The sequence below is a fragment of the Cryptomeria japonica genome, chromosome 4, assembly GCF_030272615.1.
Source record: "Cryptomeria japonica chromosome 4, Sugi_1.0, whole genome shotgun sequence".
Lineage (NCBI taxonomy): Eukaryota > Viridiplantae > Streptophyta > Pinopsida > Cupressales > Cupressaceae > Cryptomeria > Cryptomeria japonica.
Genome location: NC_081408.1, coordinates 768,882,232 through 768,898,017, shown reverse-complemented (window position 1 = coordinate 768,898,017; position 15,786 = coordinate 768,882,232). Strand labels below are relative to the sequence as shown.

At 37.0% G+C, this 15,786-nt stretch overlaps 2 protein-coding genes across 4 annotated transcripts in view; one reads left to right on the top strand and one right to left on the bottom strand.

The window, feature by feature from the left end:
• Positions 1–15,786, bottom strand: part of LOC131033450 (probable aspartyl aminopeptidase) — a 199,789-nt gene that overhangs the window by 179,046 nt on the left and 4,957 nt on the right. The window lies entirely within an intron of this gene.
• LOC131875540 (uncharacterized) lies at positions 6,190–7,130 on the top strand. Its single transcript, XM_059220150.1, has 2 exons — positions 6,190–6,289; positions 6,389–7,130. The coding sequence occupies exons 1-2, from the start codon at positions 6,202–6,204 to the stop codon at positions 6,985–6,987; spliced, it is 687 nt and encodes a 228-aa protein (XP_059076133.1). The 5' UTR covers positions 6,190–6,201; the 3' UTR covers positions 6,988–7,130.

Here is a 15,786-nt window from a genome sequence, read left to right as displayed (position 1 = left end):
ACATATTCTTTCTCAACATAGCAGTTAGAGGATTCAGCAAATCTGCAATATCAGGGTTAAATCTCCTGACAAAATTAATTCTTCCTATGAAGCTTTGCAGACCTTTTTTGTGAGCTGGTGAAGGAAGGGCCAGAATGGCACTTATCCTCTCCGGATCAATGGTAATTCCGTGCTTGGAGACCACGTAACCAAGCAATGTGCCCTCATGGACAGCAAATACACACTTTTTGGGATTAAGTGACACCCCAAATTCCCTGCACTTTTCGAGAACCTGCCTCAAGTGGTTAAGATGATCTTTAGCCTCTTTGGAAAAAACTGTGATGTCATCAAGGTATACTAAAACAGATTTGTACATTAAGCCTTAAAAGGCCATATCCATGGCTTTCTGAAAAGTTGCCCCAGCATTAGACAAACCAAATGGCATCTTCTTGTAAGCCATAGTCACCCATTTTGTGGTGAAAGCCGTCTTAAAATGATCTTCCTCCTTAACCAATATCTGGTTGTAACCAGAATAACCATCCAGCAAGGAAAACCTCTCGGATCCTGAAACAACTTGGAGGATCTGCTCCATGGAAGGCAAAGGGTGACGGTCTTTCAATGAAGCTCTGTTTAGATCCCGGAAATCTACACACAACCTAATCTCTCCATTCTTTTTTCTAACCGGCACAAGGTTGGAAACCCATGAGGTATGTTTGATGATGTAGAGTTCCCTAAAACCCTTGTACATGCATATGCATTGACAGTCATTTTTCAAAAACAAAACTCAAAATGGCTGTCAACTATGAAGGTTAATGCACCAAAATATGACTATCCTTTGAAAGCTCTGGTAACTTCATATATGGCTGTCTCTTTTACTGATGTGAATGCCTGATTTTGTGTTCTGTGCATTTGGATTGATGCTCTTTGGTTATTGTACTTTATGTCATGACTGATTTTGCCATCTCTGAATCTGCTGTGACTATATTTTACATGCATTTCCATTGATCAGTATATTACTTATAATATTCCTTCATTTCATTCATGCTAATGATGTGTTCTTTATCATACTGTAATAGGCACGAAAATTCTCTTATCACTGTTTCTATCACTGATTCTTGCCTTAATGTCTGAGCTTTCTATTTAGTTCTGGGTTGCACAGTGGTAATGCACAATCATAAATGGAGCTATTTGATTAAAGCTGCTCTTCAATTAGTATTATAACTTTCCTTCACTGCTCTTTGCTGCCCATATTGCTGTTGGGACTATCTCTTTCATGATTTATCTCTTGAAAAATTCTTATGACTATATTTTACCACCATATCTAGTCATAGAGACTTACTGTATCATGACTGACAACTCCCCCATTTGCTCATATACCTGTGATAAAAATGACTCTTTGCTTGGGGGGGGAATTTTGAAGTGTATGCTATATGTGACCGCATGAACTGCTTTTACGTCTATTGTAGCTGAAAGATGAAAGCATTAATTCTAACTACCATACTTGATTGCTACTCTACACTACGCTGCCCCATTCACTGCATAATGGAGATTACTCCGACATGTATACATCCTTGCATACACCTTCTGAGACATGTGACATGTGGTGTGAATGATTGCTATCCATACTGATTTTGATTCTTGTCGGTATCATTTTCTAAGATATGAATGCGTGCCTTTGTTGATTTCATATGTGCTAGGCTCAACCCTTGTGGGAGCCTCATTTACCTCCACTCATTGTGAAGTTTATGACCAGCAAGATGTTCTTTTCCTAATTCTGCACATGAAACAAACATGTTAGCAATAATATGCATGTGTATGGTGATTTTCCTTCGATTTGATATTTGCTTTTATGAGACCCCTCTGTGATGCTAATTATATGCATTTGATGCATGTGGGGATTATATATATATATATATATACATGCATTAGTACACATGTTAGGAATGTAGTCAGCCATTGCTTAGAACGAAATATTCTAACACATTGCATATTTTAACTCTTTTGCAAATACCAGAAGGAAAGCAGACACAGACCAGGACGAAGCAGCAAGACAAAGGCAACATTGAGTCTACTCCAACCGTTCCAGTCATTCAAGCAATGACTGGCTCCATTCTCATCATGCTCTCTTCATTTTTTGTACTTATGTATACATGTCTGTGTATTTCCCTCTGCACCTTATGCATGTAGCTAGTCTCACGGCTCTTTGTGTGGGATGCATGTTTGAATATTAATAAAAATACTTCTCTTTTTGATGAGATGTCTCTCTCTTTTTTGCAGTTACAAACTAGAAGTATTTAAAAATAAAAATTTTAGTTCATTTTTTTAGTGCAGTTGGAACACCAAAATAGCAGAAGTAGTACACACTTGTTTCATTTTGTAAAAACAAGCATATCTTAACCTAATTTTCAGCTAGAAGCGAAAAATAGGTAACAGAACTACGATGGTTCCACATAGGATCGTGACTCCCTGTGGAGGCACGATCCAATATGTGAATGATATATAGATGCCAAACATGTTCCCTGCAGATGTCAAGAAAAGATAACAGAGTATAGGTGACCAGTATATGGATAAATACGAAACTCCATACTGACATTGCCAAAGATTCATTTTATTACATACAATAATAAAATCACTGCTGAGATCAATCACAGAAATATTTAATTTGCAAACCAACAGAGGCAATTCGATAGAAGAATAAAATCGAATTAACAACATACAGAGAATAGAGAACTGATTAAATAAAACTATTCTAACAGTCTGTTTAACATTTACATGGTATCAGAGCCTAACTATTCAAAGATCCGAACAGACTAAGGGAGAAGTTTACAATTAAACAAAGACTCATTAAAATGGTGCACACAATCAGATTCGAAGACAGACTTGAAGGAGCAGCAAATTTTGCCTCTTGGAAAGTCTGAATTATGATCGTGCTAAAAGAGAACAAAGTAGACAAATTCGTGAAAGAAGACATACTTGAACCCGAGGCTGAACCAGAGAAATCTATATGGACTGAAGGAAATGATAAAGCAGTTAAAATCATTATCGACGCAGTTAGAGATCATATAATACCAATTATATCAAAACATGATAAAGCATATGAAATGTACAAAACCTTAGCAAAGACATATGAAATAAACAATACGAGCAAAACCCTAGCTCTAAAAAGACAATTAAACCACATAAGCATGAATAAAGGGGAATCAATGAATTCATATTTCATGAGAGTAGGTTCTCTAAGAGATCAACTACAAAAACTTGATTATCATGTTGAGAAAAGGGAACTATCAATGATTACTCTAGATCAGAGAAACGAAAATCGCCTGGACTCGGCGAGTCCGAGTGCGAGTCACCCTCGCCGAGTCCTGGGGACTCGGACTCGGACTCTGCCGAGTCCAGGAGCCAGACTCGCCAGACTCGCCGAGTTTGGCGAGTTTGGCCCAAACTCGCCAAACTCGGCGAGTCCCGTGCCTGGGACTCGGCCGGCGGCGAAGTGAATGAAAAGTTAAAAAAAAAACAATTTTAAATGGTTTTTTTGACTTGTTTTTTTTGTGTTATTTTTGTTTTATACCTAAAAGTGACTTTCATTTCATTCATTTGCAAAAATAGGAGGAGTAAAGTGAGATAAAAAGAATAACAAGGGTGCATTGAAGAAAAACCAGCAAGGAAGATTTCTTCAATTTCTTCAATTTTCTTCAAGAGTTCTAAGAGGTAACATTGTTTTTTTGAGATTTTTTTGTTTCTTATATGCAAAAATTCATTTTTCTATTCTTTTTTTTTGAAAGTTTTACATTTTATTCCAAAATCTTTTCTATGTTACTATGTAGGCCCAGGGTTTGTAATTTTATTTTTTTTAAAGTAGGGTTTGACAAACCCTACAATTTTTAAAAAAAAAAATTGCAAACCCTACTTTAGCTTTTTTGAAAAAAATGTTCAATGAGAATGAAATTATGAATGCACAACATAGAATGAATGTCTTAATTTATTTTTGCATTTGTAATGTTTTATTGCAGCAACCTTCACATTCTTATTTGCCTCAAGTTTCACAAAACAATCATACAATGTCCTCTTCTAGACCTCCCATTAGAAAGGACCCTGCTTGGAAATATCATGAGGATTTTCCAGGGCAAAGAAAAGGGCAAACAAAGTGTATATTTTGCAAAACAATATTCCATGGAGGCATATATAGATTGAAATACCATATTGCTGGTGTGCGTGGGCATGATGCCGACCCATGCACAAAAGCAGTCACTGAGGCCGTACGTGATTGCTATGTAATGGTTGAAGAAATTGAAAGGAAAAGGAAAGAAAAAGAGGATCTCATAGTCATTGGGAGACATGCACCTTTAGGAACAGGGACACAATTAGGTTGTGTTGGAGGGCCTTCTTCCTTACCTTCATATCGTCCCACTCATTTTGCTACTACTCATGCTTCCGGTTCTGCTTCTATAAGTGCCAGTGCCAGTGCCTCTGCCCCTTCTCATGTTCCTAGCACTGGCAGTGGTAGTGGGAATGTTAGCATTGGACCTAGGATTCGTAAATCTAGGTTGGATACCTTTTTTGCACCTCGCACTACTCCTGGGTCCCAACAGTCACTTGAGAGCATGGGTTGGAACAAGGAGGTCCATGATGCTGCTAAAATGGCAGTTGGCAGATTTTGGATCTATGGCAGTATTCCATTCTTCACAGCCAGGTAAATGTTTTATGTTTGATTGTTTTAATTTTTATAATTTGATTGTTCGTATTAATTTTTGTTGTATATAGTTCATTATACATAGTACATACTTATCTCATTAAAATTATTTGTGACAGGTCACCTTATTGGCAAGAAATGGTTGATGCCCTTACCATTTGTGGGGCGGGGTTCAAAGCCCCTTCTGAGTTTGATTTGAGCGGACCCATTTTGACTAAATTGGTGAATGATGTGAAGAAAGAATTGGGTGATCAACGCCAAATATGGAGCACTAAAGGTTGCACCATCATGACTGATGGTTGGACAGACAGGAGAAATAGAACTCTCCTTAATTTTCTTGTTCCTTCCGCAGGTGATTGATTAATTTTAGTTTCATTTAGGCATTAATTTTTTATTTTTCATTTAATGATTTATTGAATGATCATTGATCTTGCTTTATTTTTTTATTTCAGGGGGCACCGTTTTCATCAAGTCTATTGATGCCTCCGCCCATTGCAAGAATGCCACCTACCTATGTGAGCAGATAGAGGAGGTGATTAATGAGGTGGGTGAAGAGAACGTGGTACAGGTGGTGACTGACAATGCACCAAATTATGTTGCTGCAGGTAAACTTTTGATTACAAACTAATTTTGTTTGCAAATTAATTTCTATTTTGTAACATCATTAATTACAATGCAACAAATTATGTTGTTGCAGGCAGACTATTGATGGAGAGGCACCCATCTATAGTTTGGACTCCATGTGCCGCCCATTGCATTGACCTCATGTTAGAGGATATTGGAAAACTTCCATGGGTCAAGACATGTGTAGAAAAGGCAAAAAATGTGTGCAAATTTGTATATAATCATTCATGGGTGTTGGCTCTTATGAGACAATACACAGAGCATAAGGAGTTAGCTCGTCCAGGAATCACAAGATTTGCAACAAACTTCATCACATTGCAGTCCATGCTTCGTTGTAAGATGGCCTTGAGACGTATGATTGTTGGTGAGGAGTGGTCTTCCTCATCCTATGCTGCCACCCCAGTAGGAAAAGATATGGCAGACTGCATTTTTGATGAGTGAGGCTTTTGGAGCCCTTGTGATGAGATAGTGAAGGTAATTTTTTTATAAATTCTACAATTTTTATTTAACTTTTTGTTTTATAACTTATTCATCATATTCTCTTATTTGCTCATGTTTTAAATTACACAATATTTTCAATTTTACAGTTTGTTAAGCCCTTGGTGGTTTTGTTGCGAGTTGCGGATGGAGAAAAGCCCGCAATGGGCCACATATATGAGGGCATGGATAGGGCGAAAGAGGGCATCAAATCTATCTATGCAGGAGATGAGAGCAAGTATGGTCCCATTTGGCAGATCATTGATAAGAGATGGCATCATCAGCTTCATAGGCCCATCCATGCAGCAGCCTATTATTTGAATCCGGCATTCCATTTTAGCCCTACTTTCAGGGCTGATGCGGAGGTCCTTGATGGGCTATACTCAGTCATGGAGAAGATGGCACCTATTGGTTGTACTCAGACAGATCTTATGCGAGAGCTACAGTTGTTCTCAAATGCACAAGGGGAGACCTTTTCTCGTCCTATCGCCAAAGAAAGTAGGACAACTATGATGCCAGGTAAAAATAAATTGTAAGGCTTAATTTTAGTTTTATTGTATATTGTTAAATGAGTTTATGAGAGACTGATTTTATTTATTTTTCTCATTTCAAACTCAGATAATTGGTGGAACTTTTTTGGCCCAACGACACCAAATCTTCAGAAGTTGGCCATTCGCATCTTGAGCCAACCATGCAGTGCATCTGGTTGTGAGCGCAATTGGAGTATGTTTGAGCACATACACTCCAAGAGGCGCAATAGATTATCCGTGGAGAAGATGAATGATCTTATCTTTGTTCACTACAACCTCCACCTGAGAATGAGAAAGAATGCATTAGCTGACATCTCTCCTATCATTCTAGATGAGGTTGATCCTGAGGCAGAGTGGGCCATTGAGACAGATCCTGTGGCTTTCTTTAGTGATGATGACACTGATTGGATCGACCAGGTAGATATAGAGGCTGAGGCTGTAGCCATGGCAGAGGAGGAGCAGAGAGCACGAGCAGAGAGAGGAGATTCAGAGGCAGATGGTGATAGTGACACAGATGGTGACAGTGACATAGATGTTCCTGATGTTGGTGAGCATGGCGTGGTGTCACGAGGAGCGGCTATGGCTGCCCAATCATCTATGACCTACCTTAGACGCCTTCGTAGGGGGCCGGGGCCTTCATCGGAGCCGACGTCAGGGCCGGAGGGTGCAGACTCCTCTGCGCCATAGGCTTGTAGATGTATTTACCTTTGTTATTTGTATGGAACATTTGATGATGATCATATGATGACATGGATTTTTTATTCCATGAGTTTTGTAATATTGTATACATTTGACAATATTTATATATCTATGTTTGTTATTTCCTTCAACTACAATTTGCGTTTATGCTTATGTGATAGATCATAGATGTATACTTGTGTATGTATTATGTAATGAAATGAGCCAAGTTTGATGATGTTATTGTGTCTTATAATCTTATTCAATAAAGGGTGCATGAAACAAGTTTTAAATCTTAAAAAATCTCTAAATTTTTTGAGTTTTTCACTTTCCCGAGTCCAGCCGAGTCTGGAGCTGAGTCTGACGCCGAGTCCCGAGTCCGAGTCCGATTTGGCCTTGCCGAGTCCGAGTCTCGTTTCTTTGCTCTAGATGGATTGCCTGATTCTTGGGAATCATTCAAACAAGGCATAAATGCAAGAGATAATTATACAGAATTTGACCGACTAAGGGAAGACTGTCTTCTAGAAGAATCAAGGCAAATAAAAGGGGGCAATCATAAAACTAAAGATCAAGATCTTCAAATTCTCAATACTGACTCTCATAAGAAAAGAAAATTTCACCATGGGAAAAGTAAGAGAGACATGTCAAAAATTCAATGCCACAGATGTGATCAGTACGGACACATGTCATTCAATTGTCCTAACAAAGTAAAACAACAAGCATCATTCACCGAAGTAGGGAGGAAGTCAAAAATTGAATCTGAGAAGTTTGTATTCTACTCTGCACGTTCAAGTCAAGCTTCAAACAAATCTACCACTTGGGTGATAGACAGTGGAACGTCAAGGCATGTCACTGGATTCAAAGAATCACTAGACTCAATGGAAGAGGAATCTAATGAGGAGGTAACGATAGGAGATGATTCTGCACATCCGGTAAGAGGTGTCGGAACATGCACCATAAAATTAAAGTCTGGAATCTCAGTTCAACTCACCGGAGTACTATTTGTACCAGGAATCAAAAGAAACCTAGTTTCTATTTCTGCACTTGAAGATAATGGATATAGGGTCTCATTCATAGAAGGAAAGGTAATGGCATGGCCAAAATCATCCACCTTCAAAAGAGCACAAGTGATTGGTTACAGACAAAGTCATCTATATGAATTGTGTAATGAGCCAAATCAGACTTTATTTCATGAAGTCACAAATCAAACGGAAATTTGGCATAGAAGACTAGGGCACTTACACTTTCGCGCTCTACCCTCTATGGAGAAATTAGTCGCAGGACTACCTAAATTAAATCAAATTCATTCAAGCACTTGTAAGGGATATGCACTAGGGAAAAACATTAAAAGCTCATTTCCCTACAGCTCTAGAAGGACTAAGGATGTTTTAGAACTAATTCACTCTGATTTATGTGGACCTATGTCTGAACCATCAATAGGAGATTCATTATACTATGTAATATTTGTAGATGATTTCTCTAGGAAAACTTGGATTTATTTTCTTAGAAGCAAGGAGAGAAAACTTGGATTTATTTTCTTAGAAGCAAGGAATCTGAAGAGATACTTAGAAAATTTAAAGAATTCAAATCTATTATAGAAAACCATTCTGGTAGAAAAATCGAAACACTAAGGACTAACAATGGTAGGGAATACACTTCAGACTTATTTAAAGAATTCTGTAAAGATGCTGGGATTAAGAGGGAGTTTACAATACCCTATAATCTTCAACAAAACGGTGTTGCAGAAAAAAATAATAGAACAATAGTAGAAGCTGCAAGGGCTATGTTATTTGATCAGAACTTAGAAATTGCACTTTTGGGGGAAGGGCTATGTTATTTGATCAGAACTTAGAAATTGCACTTTTGGGGCTATGTTATTTGATCAGAACTTAGAAATTGCACTTTTGGGGGAAGGCTTCTAACACAGCTGTATATATTCAAAACGAATGTCCTCACTCTCATATCATTGACAAAACTCCTGAAGAAGTCTTTACTGGAACTAAACCTGATATTAGCCATCTCAAAATATTTGGATGTCCTGTCTATATTCATGTACCCAAGGAGAAAAGAACTAAACTAGAACCCACTGGGCAAAAAGGGATTTTTGTAGGATATAGTGAAACTTCAAAAGCCTACCGAATATACATCCCTGGTCAAAGACAAATAGAATTAAGCAGAGATGTCATATTTGAAGAAAATGTAGCTATTAACAAAACAAGAAGTTCCATTACACATGAGACTTCAACCAACTCCATAAATTTGGAGGAAGATTATATTTTTGAAACGTAGAGGGAGCATCCTGAGGAAAACACATTGGGACAAAAGAACACTACTACTGAGAACCCCAGGAAAAGACCACTATGGGCCACCAAAACAGTACAGGAAGCAGAAACCTATGCAGCACCAAGAGGAACAATTAGGGAAAGCAAAAGACCTTCAAGATTTTCTAGCTATGTGACTCTAATATCAGAAATCATAAATGTTGAACCCTCAAATGCAGAAAAAGCCCTTAAACAACAAGTATGGAAGAATGCCATGATAGAGGAATATCAATCTATCTTAAAAAATGATGTATGGAAAATTGTGCCTAGACCTAAAGAAAAATCAGTTGTATCCTCTAAATGGCTCTTTAAAATCAAGCATGCAGCTGATGGCAGTATAGAAAAACACAAGGCAAGATTTGTTGCTCGAGGCTTCTCACAGATGGAGGAAATTGATTATGAAGAAACATTTGCACCTGTTGCTCGATACACTTCAATCAGAACAATCCTAGCTATAGCAGCATCTAAAAGATGGAAAGTTCATCAAATGGATGTAAAAACTGCGTTTTTGAATGAGAAAATTGAAGAAGTATATCTAGAACAACCTGAAGGATTCGAGGTAAATAATGCAAAAACACATGTATGCAAGTTAGAAAAAGCACTGTATGGATTAAAACAAGCTCCCAGGGCATGGTACGAAAGAATTGATAGTTACTTATTGGGAATAGGTTTCTCTAAGAACATTGCTGATCCAAATCTGTATTTTAAGACAGTCAAAGGTGAAATGTTGATGTTGATACTATATGTAGATGACTTATTAATTACAGGAGAAGATCATCTCATTACAAAATGCAAACAAGAACTAGCTTCAGAATTTGAGATGAAGGATTTAGGATTACTCCATTACTTTCTTGGATTAGAAGTATGGCAAAGACCAGATGGTATTTATCTAAATCAAGGTAAATACACCATTGACATTCTAAAGAGATTTGGAATGTTGAATTGTAAGTCAATGTCATCCCCTATGGAAACAAATCTTCATAAACTAAAAGAAGTAGTAGTAGACTCCAAGTTTGCAGATCCGACATTATACAGGCAGATTATTGGATCACTGATGTACCTTGTCAATACTAGACCTGTTATATGTTATGCAGTGAATGCACTCAGTCAACACATGGTTGAGCCCAAAGAAATACATTTAGTAGCAGTAAAAGATATATTGAGATACCTTCAAGGTACTCTAGATTATGGACTTCACTATGAACACACTGAATTGAACCTACATGGATTCTCTGATTCAGATTGGGCTGGAAGCGTAACAGACAGGAAGAGTACTTCTGGATTATGTTTCAGTTTGGGATCAGCTATGGTATCTTGGATATGCAGAAAACAATCTTCTGTAGCCCAGAGTTCTACAGAAGCTGAATATATAGCTGCATCCATGGCAGCAAAAGAAGCAGTATGTTTGAGGAAACTGATAGTAGGATTATTTGGTGAAAGCCTAAAACCTACAATCATTCATTGTGACAACCAAAGCTGCATTAAACTTTCAGTCAATCTAGTTTTCCATGATAGATCCAAACACATTGAGATTCCATATCACTATGTATGAGATATGATAGAAAGAAAGGTAATAAAGTTGGAATATATCAATACAAGAGATCAGACAGCTGATATTCTCACCAAACCTCTAGCAAGAATGAAAATTGATCACTTCAGGAGGCTTCTTGGTATGGTTAAAATATAATTATTGATATATATAAAGATGTTTAATTATGTAAACTTATTGTTCATATAAATGAGTATATGAAATTTATAATCTTTCTTGTGTACATTACTAAAGGATGACGATTCTCTAGTTAATGAACACTTGTATTTAAACATTGTAAGGTGACGATATTACAAATGTTTGGAAGATCATATAAACTGAAAATCATACAATTTGAATATCAGTAATATGATAAGTTATGGTAGACATTATGTAAGTGTATTAATGTCAGTGCACATACCATAACATGGATATCAAAGTGAGTATATCCTTAGTATCACACGTTGATACTTCACACCTAGGTGATGAGATTCTCATGAGATTAGTGTTGAGCTCAATTAAAGTGATATATATTAGGCCTATTCTTCTGAGACTAAGAGGGAGTATTAAGTTTATAGTCTCAGACGAACGTCCCACAGTAACGATTGTACTGATTGCATATTTGTTAGCAGACTTAACTAACAATACTTAGACATAAACAAACATCCTAAGTATCTCTTCAATTGTTGATGCCAATGTTGGGTAGGATCGTGACTCCCTGTGGAGGCACGATCCAATATGTGAATGATATATAGATGCCAAACATGTTCCATGCAGATGTCAAGAAAAGATAACAGAGTATAGGCGACCAGTATACGGATAAATACGAAACTCCATACTGACATTGCCAAAGATTCATTTTATTACATACAGTAATAAAATCACTGCAGAGATCAGTCACAGATATATGTAATTTGCAAACCAAAAGAGGCAATTCGATAGAAGAATAAAATCGAATTAACAACATACAGAGATTAGAGAACTGATTAAATAAAACTATTCTAACAGTCTGTTTAACATTTACAATTTGTTCTTGTTATTTGCTGATTCTTACCCCACTGAATAAGTGGTTTTCTATTGTATTCGCTCACCACTCAACAAGTGGAAGAAGCATATTCTTACATTTCAAATTTGTATAAGCTTTCCCATTGAATAAGTGGATGTGCCCCTTCACTCACCGCAAATAAAAAATCTAACAATACCAATTGCTACAAAATCATTCAATAACTTAAGGCACCAAAAAATCACAAATACAAAGACCCAAGACTGAATCTCCTATGATCGGTAATTAACTTAAACAATCTGCAATTTCTTAGCAAGAAACTGCATCAAAAAAATATTCAAGCACACCTGCTAAACCTCTTTTCCGTGCACAAGCTGCAACTTTGTGAGAGCTACATTGCATTGACTAGGGAGGATCTCTCACCATCATAGCCAATCTTCTTCAAAAGAGTTTCCATCCTTCGTAAGACTGAATCGAACCAAGTTCAATCCCAAAAACCCAAGGCTTTTTAATAGAGAGACTTCAACATACTGAAAATGAGCTCTAAAAAACCTTTTTATAAGTTCCAAGTCCAATGCCCTAATTAGGGTTTTGCAATATTTTAATTTAACTTTATCATCTCCTTATGTCTCCCTATGTTGGCACCCACTTCTAAGAAAACACTTTATTTGATAATTTATAATAACACCTTATAACTCCCTAGGTGCCAATATGAAGTCACTTTATTAAATTAAATAGCGTTAAATATTTAACCTGGCTTTAATTTTTTAATGATATTTAAATATCTCTAAACACCATAATTCACCAAGATATCTCCAATTAATGCAATCACCAAATATCCCAAAATAGTAATGCTGCCCACTAACCAAGTCAATAACTAGACAGTCTAGACTAATATTTACTATAAATAGTAAGAATGGACAAATTGTCCGAAATCCCTCCAGAAAGTGTCATACAACTCCATTAAATCATTTGAGCTTACTGGCCACAATGAAATATTCCTCTGATCAAGTTGACACAAATCCAAAAAGTCAGCTCCATCTACACTTCAATAGAACCCGAAGATGGGGACATTACATATTTCCAAAAAAATAATCAAGGGTGTATATTACATAATCAACATCAAAGTGATCGTTCTATAAAAGGACAAAAGATAGGTCAAAACAACACCACATCACTTTGCAAAAGCGAACACCTAATATACAATAATTAGTAAACAATATCTACAACCTCAAAAAAGAACTTAGATATAGCCAATAGAATTGTTCCTATAAAAAATCACTACACCAAGATATGCATGTACAGCTCCAATAGTTTGACCATTACTATTCTGTTGATTGTTGGTGTTAGAAGCACTAACTCTTCCATTTTGAATTGGATATGCCTGAGGTATATTCCGATTCATTTTCGCTAGCACTTGTGACATCATATCCAACATGGCATCAAATTTTCTCTCTACTCTACAATTAGGACTGTTTGGTGGGGTTGTTCTCTTGTCTTTCTCTGACATGTTTTTTAATGAACTTTCACTATCACTAGTATCCTATGAGATTCTTCTAGCTAAAATAGGAGCAATTTCTATCAAAGCCATTGATATGGTGTGTCCTTTGAGATATCTAAAAAAAATTGAGCAAATGGAAGCAAATCAATGTTGTCTTTGAAGATGTCTTCAACAAAAGAAAGAAGTCATAGATGAAGCAAAATTGCAAGTGGATGAACAAGTGGCACATTCACTTGAATGCTTGCCCTAATAATGGTAAGGAAATAAATTATTCTATTGGAAATAAGTTTTACAAGTCTATTTGTGAAACTACATTAGGGGAGAAGAAAGAAAAATTACTTTGAAGAATTTAACCCCACCTTGGACCACCAGCAAAAGGCCTATTTAGAGGCCAATATTCTATAGGGGTCAAAGATTCACATTGCTCAATTGAGGACTAGCTCATGTCACCTTTAGTGTGAAATAGGTAGGTGGAAAAGGCCTATAGAGGTTTGGGAAGAGAGGGTATGTGTTTTTTGCACAATGGTGGAAACAAAACACACTTATTTTAGATCATAATGCATACAAAGACATCCAAGTCAAGTACATAAGTAATTTACCAGCAATGTCTTTTCCCAATATATTCAACAAAGAGAAGGAAAAGAAAATGGAAAAGTTCATTATCAAATTGATTAATAAAAGATCAGCATTTCAAAAATAAAAAAAAAGAAGGTTATGCTGTACCATAGGCCATCCTAGTCTCATGGACATTAAAAGTTTTCTATTCTATTCTATTCTATTCTAGTGGTAATGCAACCATTCCCCATGTTTGAACCCATAATATGGAGAAAATATTTTTTACTAGTCGACATTTGTAAACTTGTTAGACTAGACTAATATATTGGTATTCAATATCATCACACAATCATTATAAACATCTTTACAATAGACGTGGATGGCCAAGAAAGACTGTCCCCACATTTCCAAAAAGAAAACCGAATGCCACATATAGTGGCAGCATGACCCATTCAATCAATCATTCGGACTCGGAAAAGCAGAAAGATTATTAAAAAACACTAATAATGAGTAGAAAAAACGGGTTCATCCCATTGTGTAATGGTTAAGTGGTGGTGTTTTTGTTGTGGTGACCAAAGTTCAAACCCCCACTCAGCCATTGTGATCACAGACTTGTGCCTTCCCTTATCCAACATGCTCACGGGTTTGAAACTTAGCATTGGTGCTATTGGTGTTCATGTCAGGTGGCTTAGCAAGCATTCATGCCTATGCTCCATGGTTTGGACTGTTGATGTTTGTAGCTAGGTCGGATCCCTTCTAGGACCGACCTAGTACTCTTGGAAATTAAGTGGCCTGTCGGCCTTAGGCTTATTATTGATTCAATTTGACTTTGTGTAAGTCTGGCCCTAATTGGGTGTCATATGTAATTTGTCATTAAACAGGACCTATATGTAGCTTGTAATTGTGATTAGACAAGACCTATATGTAACTTGTAGGTCTGATCCTTCTTGGCGCCAAAATCAATAAGGCCAACCTAAGGCCTATTAAGTGGCATTGACTCATATATATACAAGTTGATTCGTAACCATTCAATCATACATTCAACTCATCTTCACTCAGCGAATTCAGCAGTGATCGACAAATTGCTTCCTAAGGTCAGCGAACTCAGTAGTGATCAGCGAATCGCTTCCAAAGATAGCAAACCATCTTGCAGTGACAGCAAACAGTTTTCTAGAGACAGCGAACTGTCCTCAAGGGCAGCAAACTTCATCTATTGGACAGCGAACCCCATTTGAGGGAAGCAAACCTGCAGCAGACATCTCCTATCCTTGATCAGCATTCATATCTTGTAGATAAGTTATGATATTGCTGTATATGCCATAACCTGAGTGCTTCAAATGTTGAAGCGGTTTTGTAAAAGACTCATGCTAATTTGTCTAATAGAGATCTAAGATTAATTGCTAGGTTTTTCACCTCCAAGAGGGAGGTTTTCCCAGGGTATCTTGATGTTCTTTGTGTTCCTATTTTTGTTTTTCCTGCTATTGCTCTCTATCTGATCTAAAATTAACATGGTATCAGAGCTAAGGTTGATTCAGTTGTGATCAGACTTTGTGATAGCAGCGCTCCTACTTCACATTCTTCACGCCATTTCCAGCATTGAAGATGGTGACCGGTTTAAAGGTCGAAGATAGACTTGACGGAGCTTTGAACTTCACCTTGTGGAAGGTTAGAGTCCTTATTGCACTTGAAGAGAATGATCTACTTCAGTTTGTAGAAGGAAATGATCAGCCTGAGCCTGAAGATCAAGAGGAGAAACTCCAATTCAAGAAGAATGCAGTCAAAGCCAAGAAGATCCCGATTGACTCCGTGAAGGATCATCTTATTCCTATAATCTCCAAGATGTCTTCAGCCAGAGATATGTTCAAGACATTGGAAGGGATGTATGAAATCAACAACACAA

Excerpts from the sequence above, each read along its gene's own strand:
- LOC131875540 (XM_059220150.1), top strand. The coding sequence starts at position 6,202 with ATGCGAGAGCTACAGTTGTTCTCAAATGCACAAGGGGAGACCTTTTCT. Across the intron at positions 6,290-6,388 it reads TAGGACAACTATGATGCCAG|ATAATTGGTGGAACTTTTTT; the intron begins GTAAAAATAAAT and ends TTTCAAACTCAG.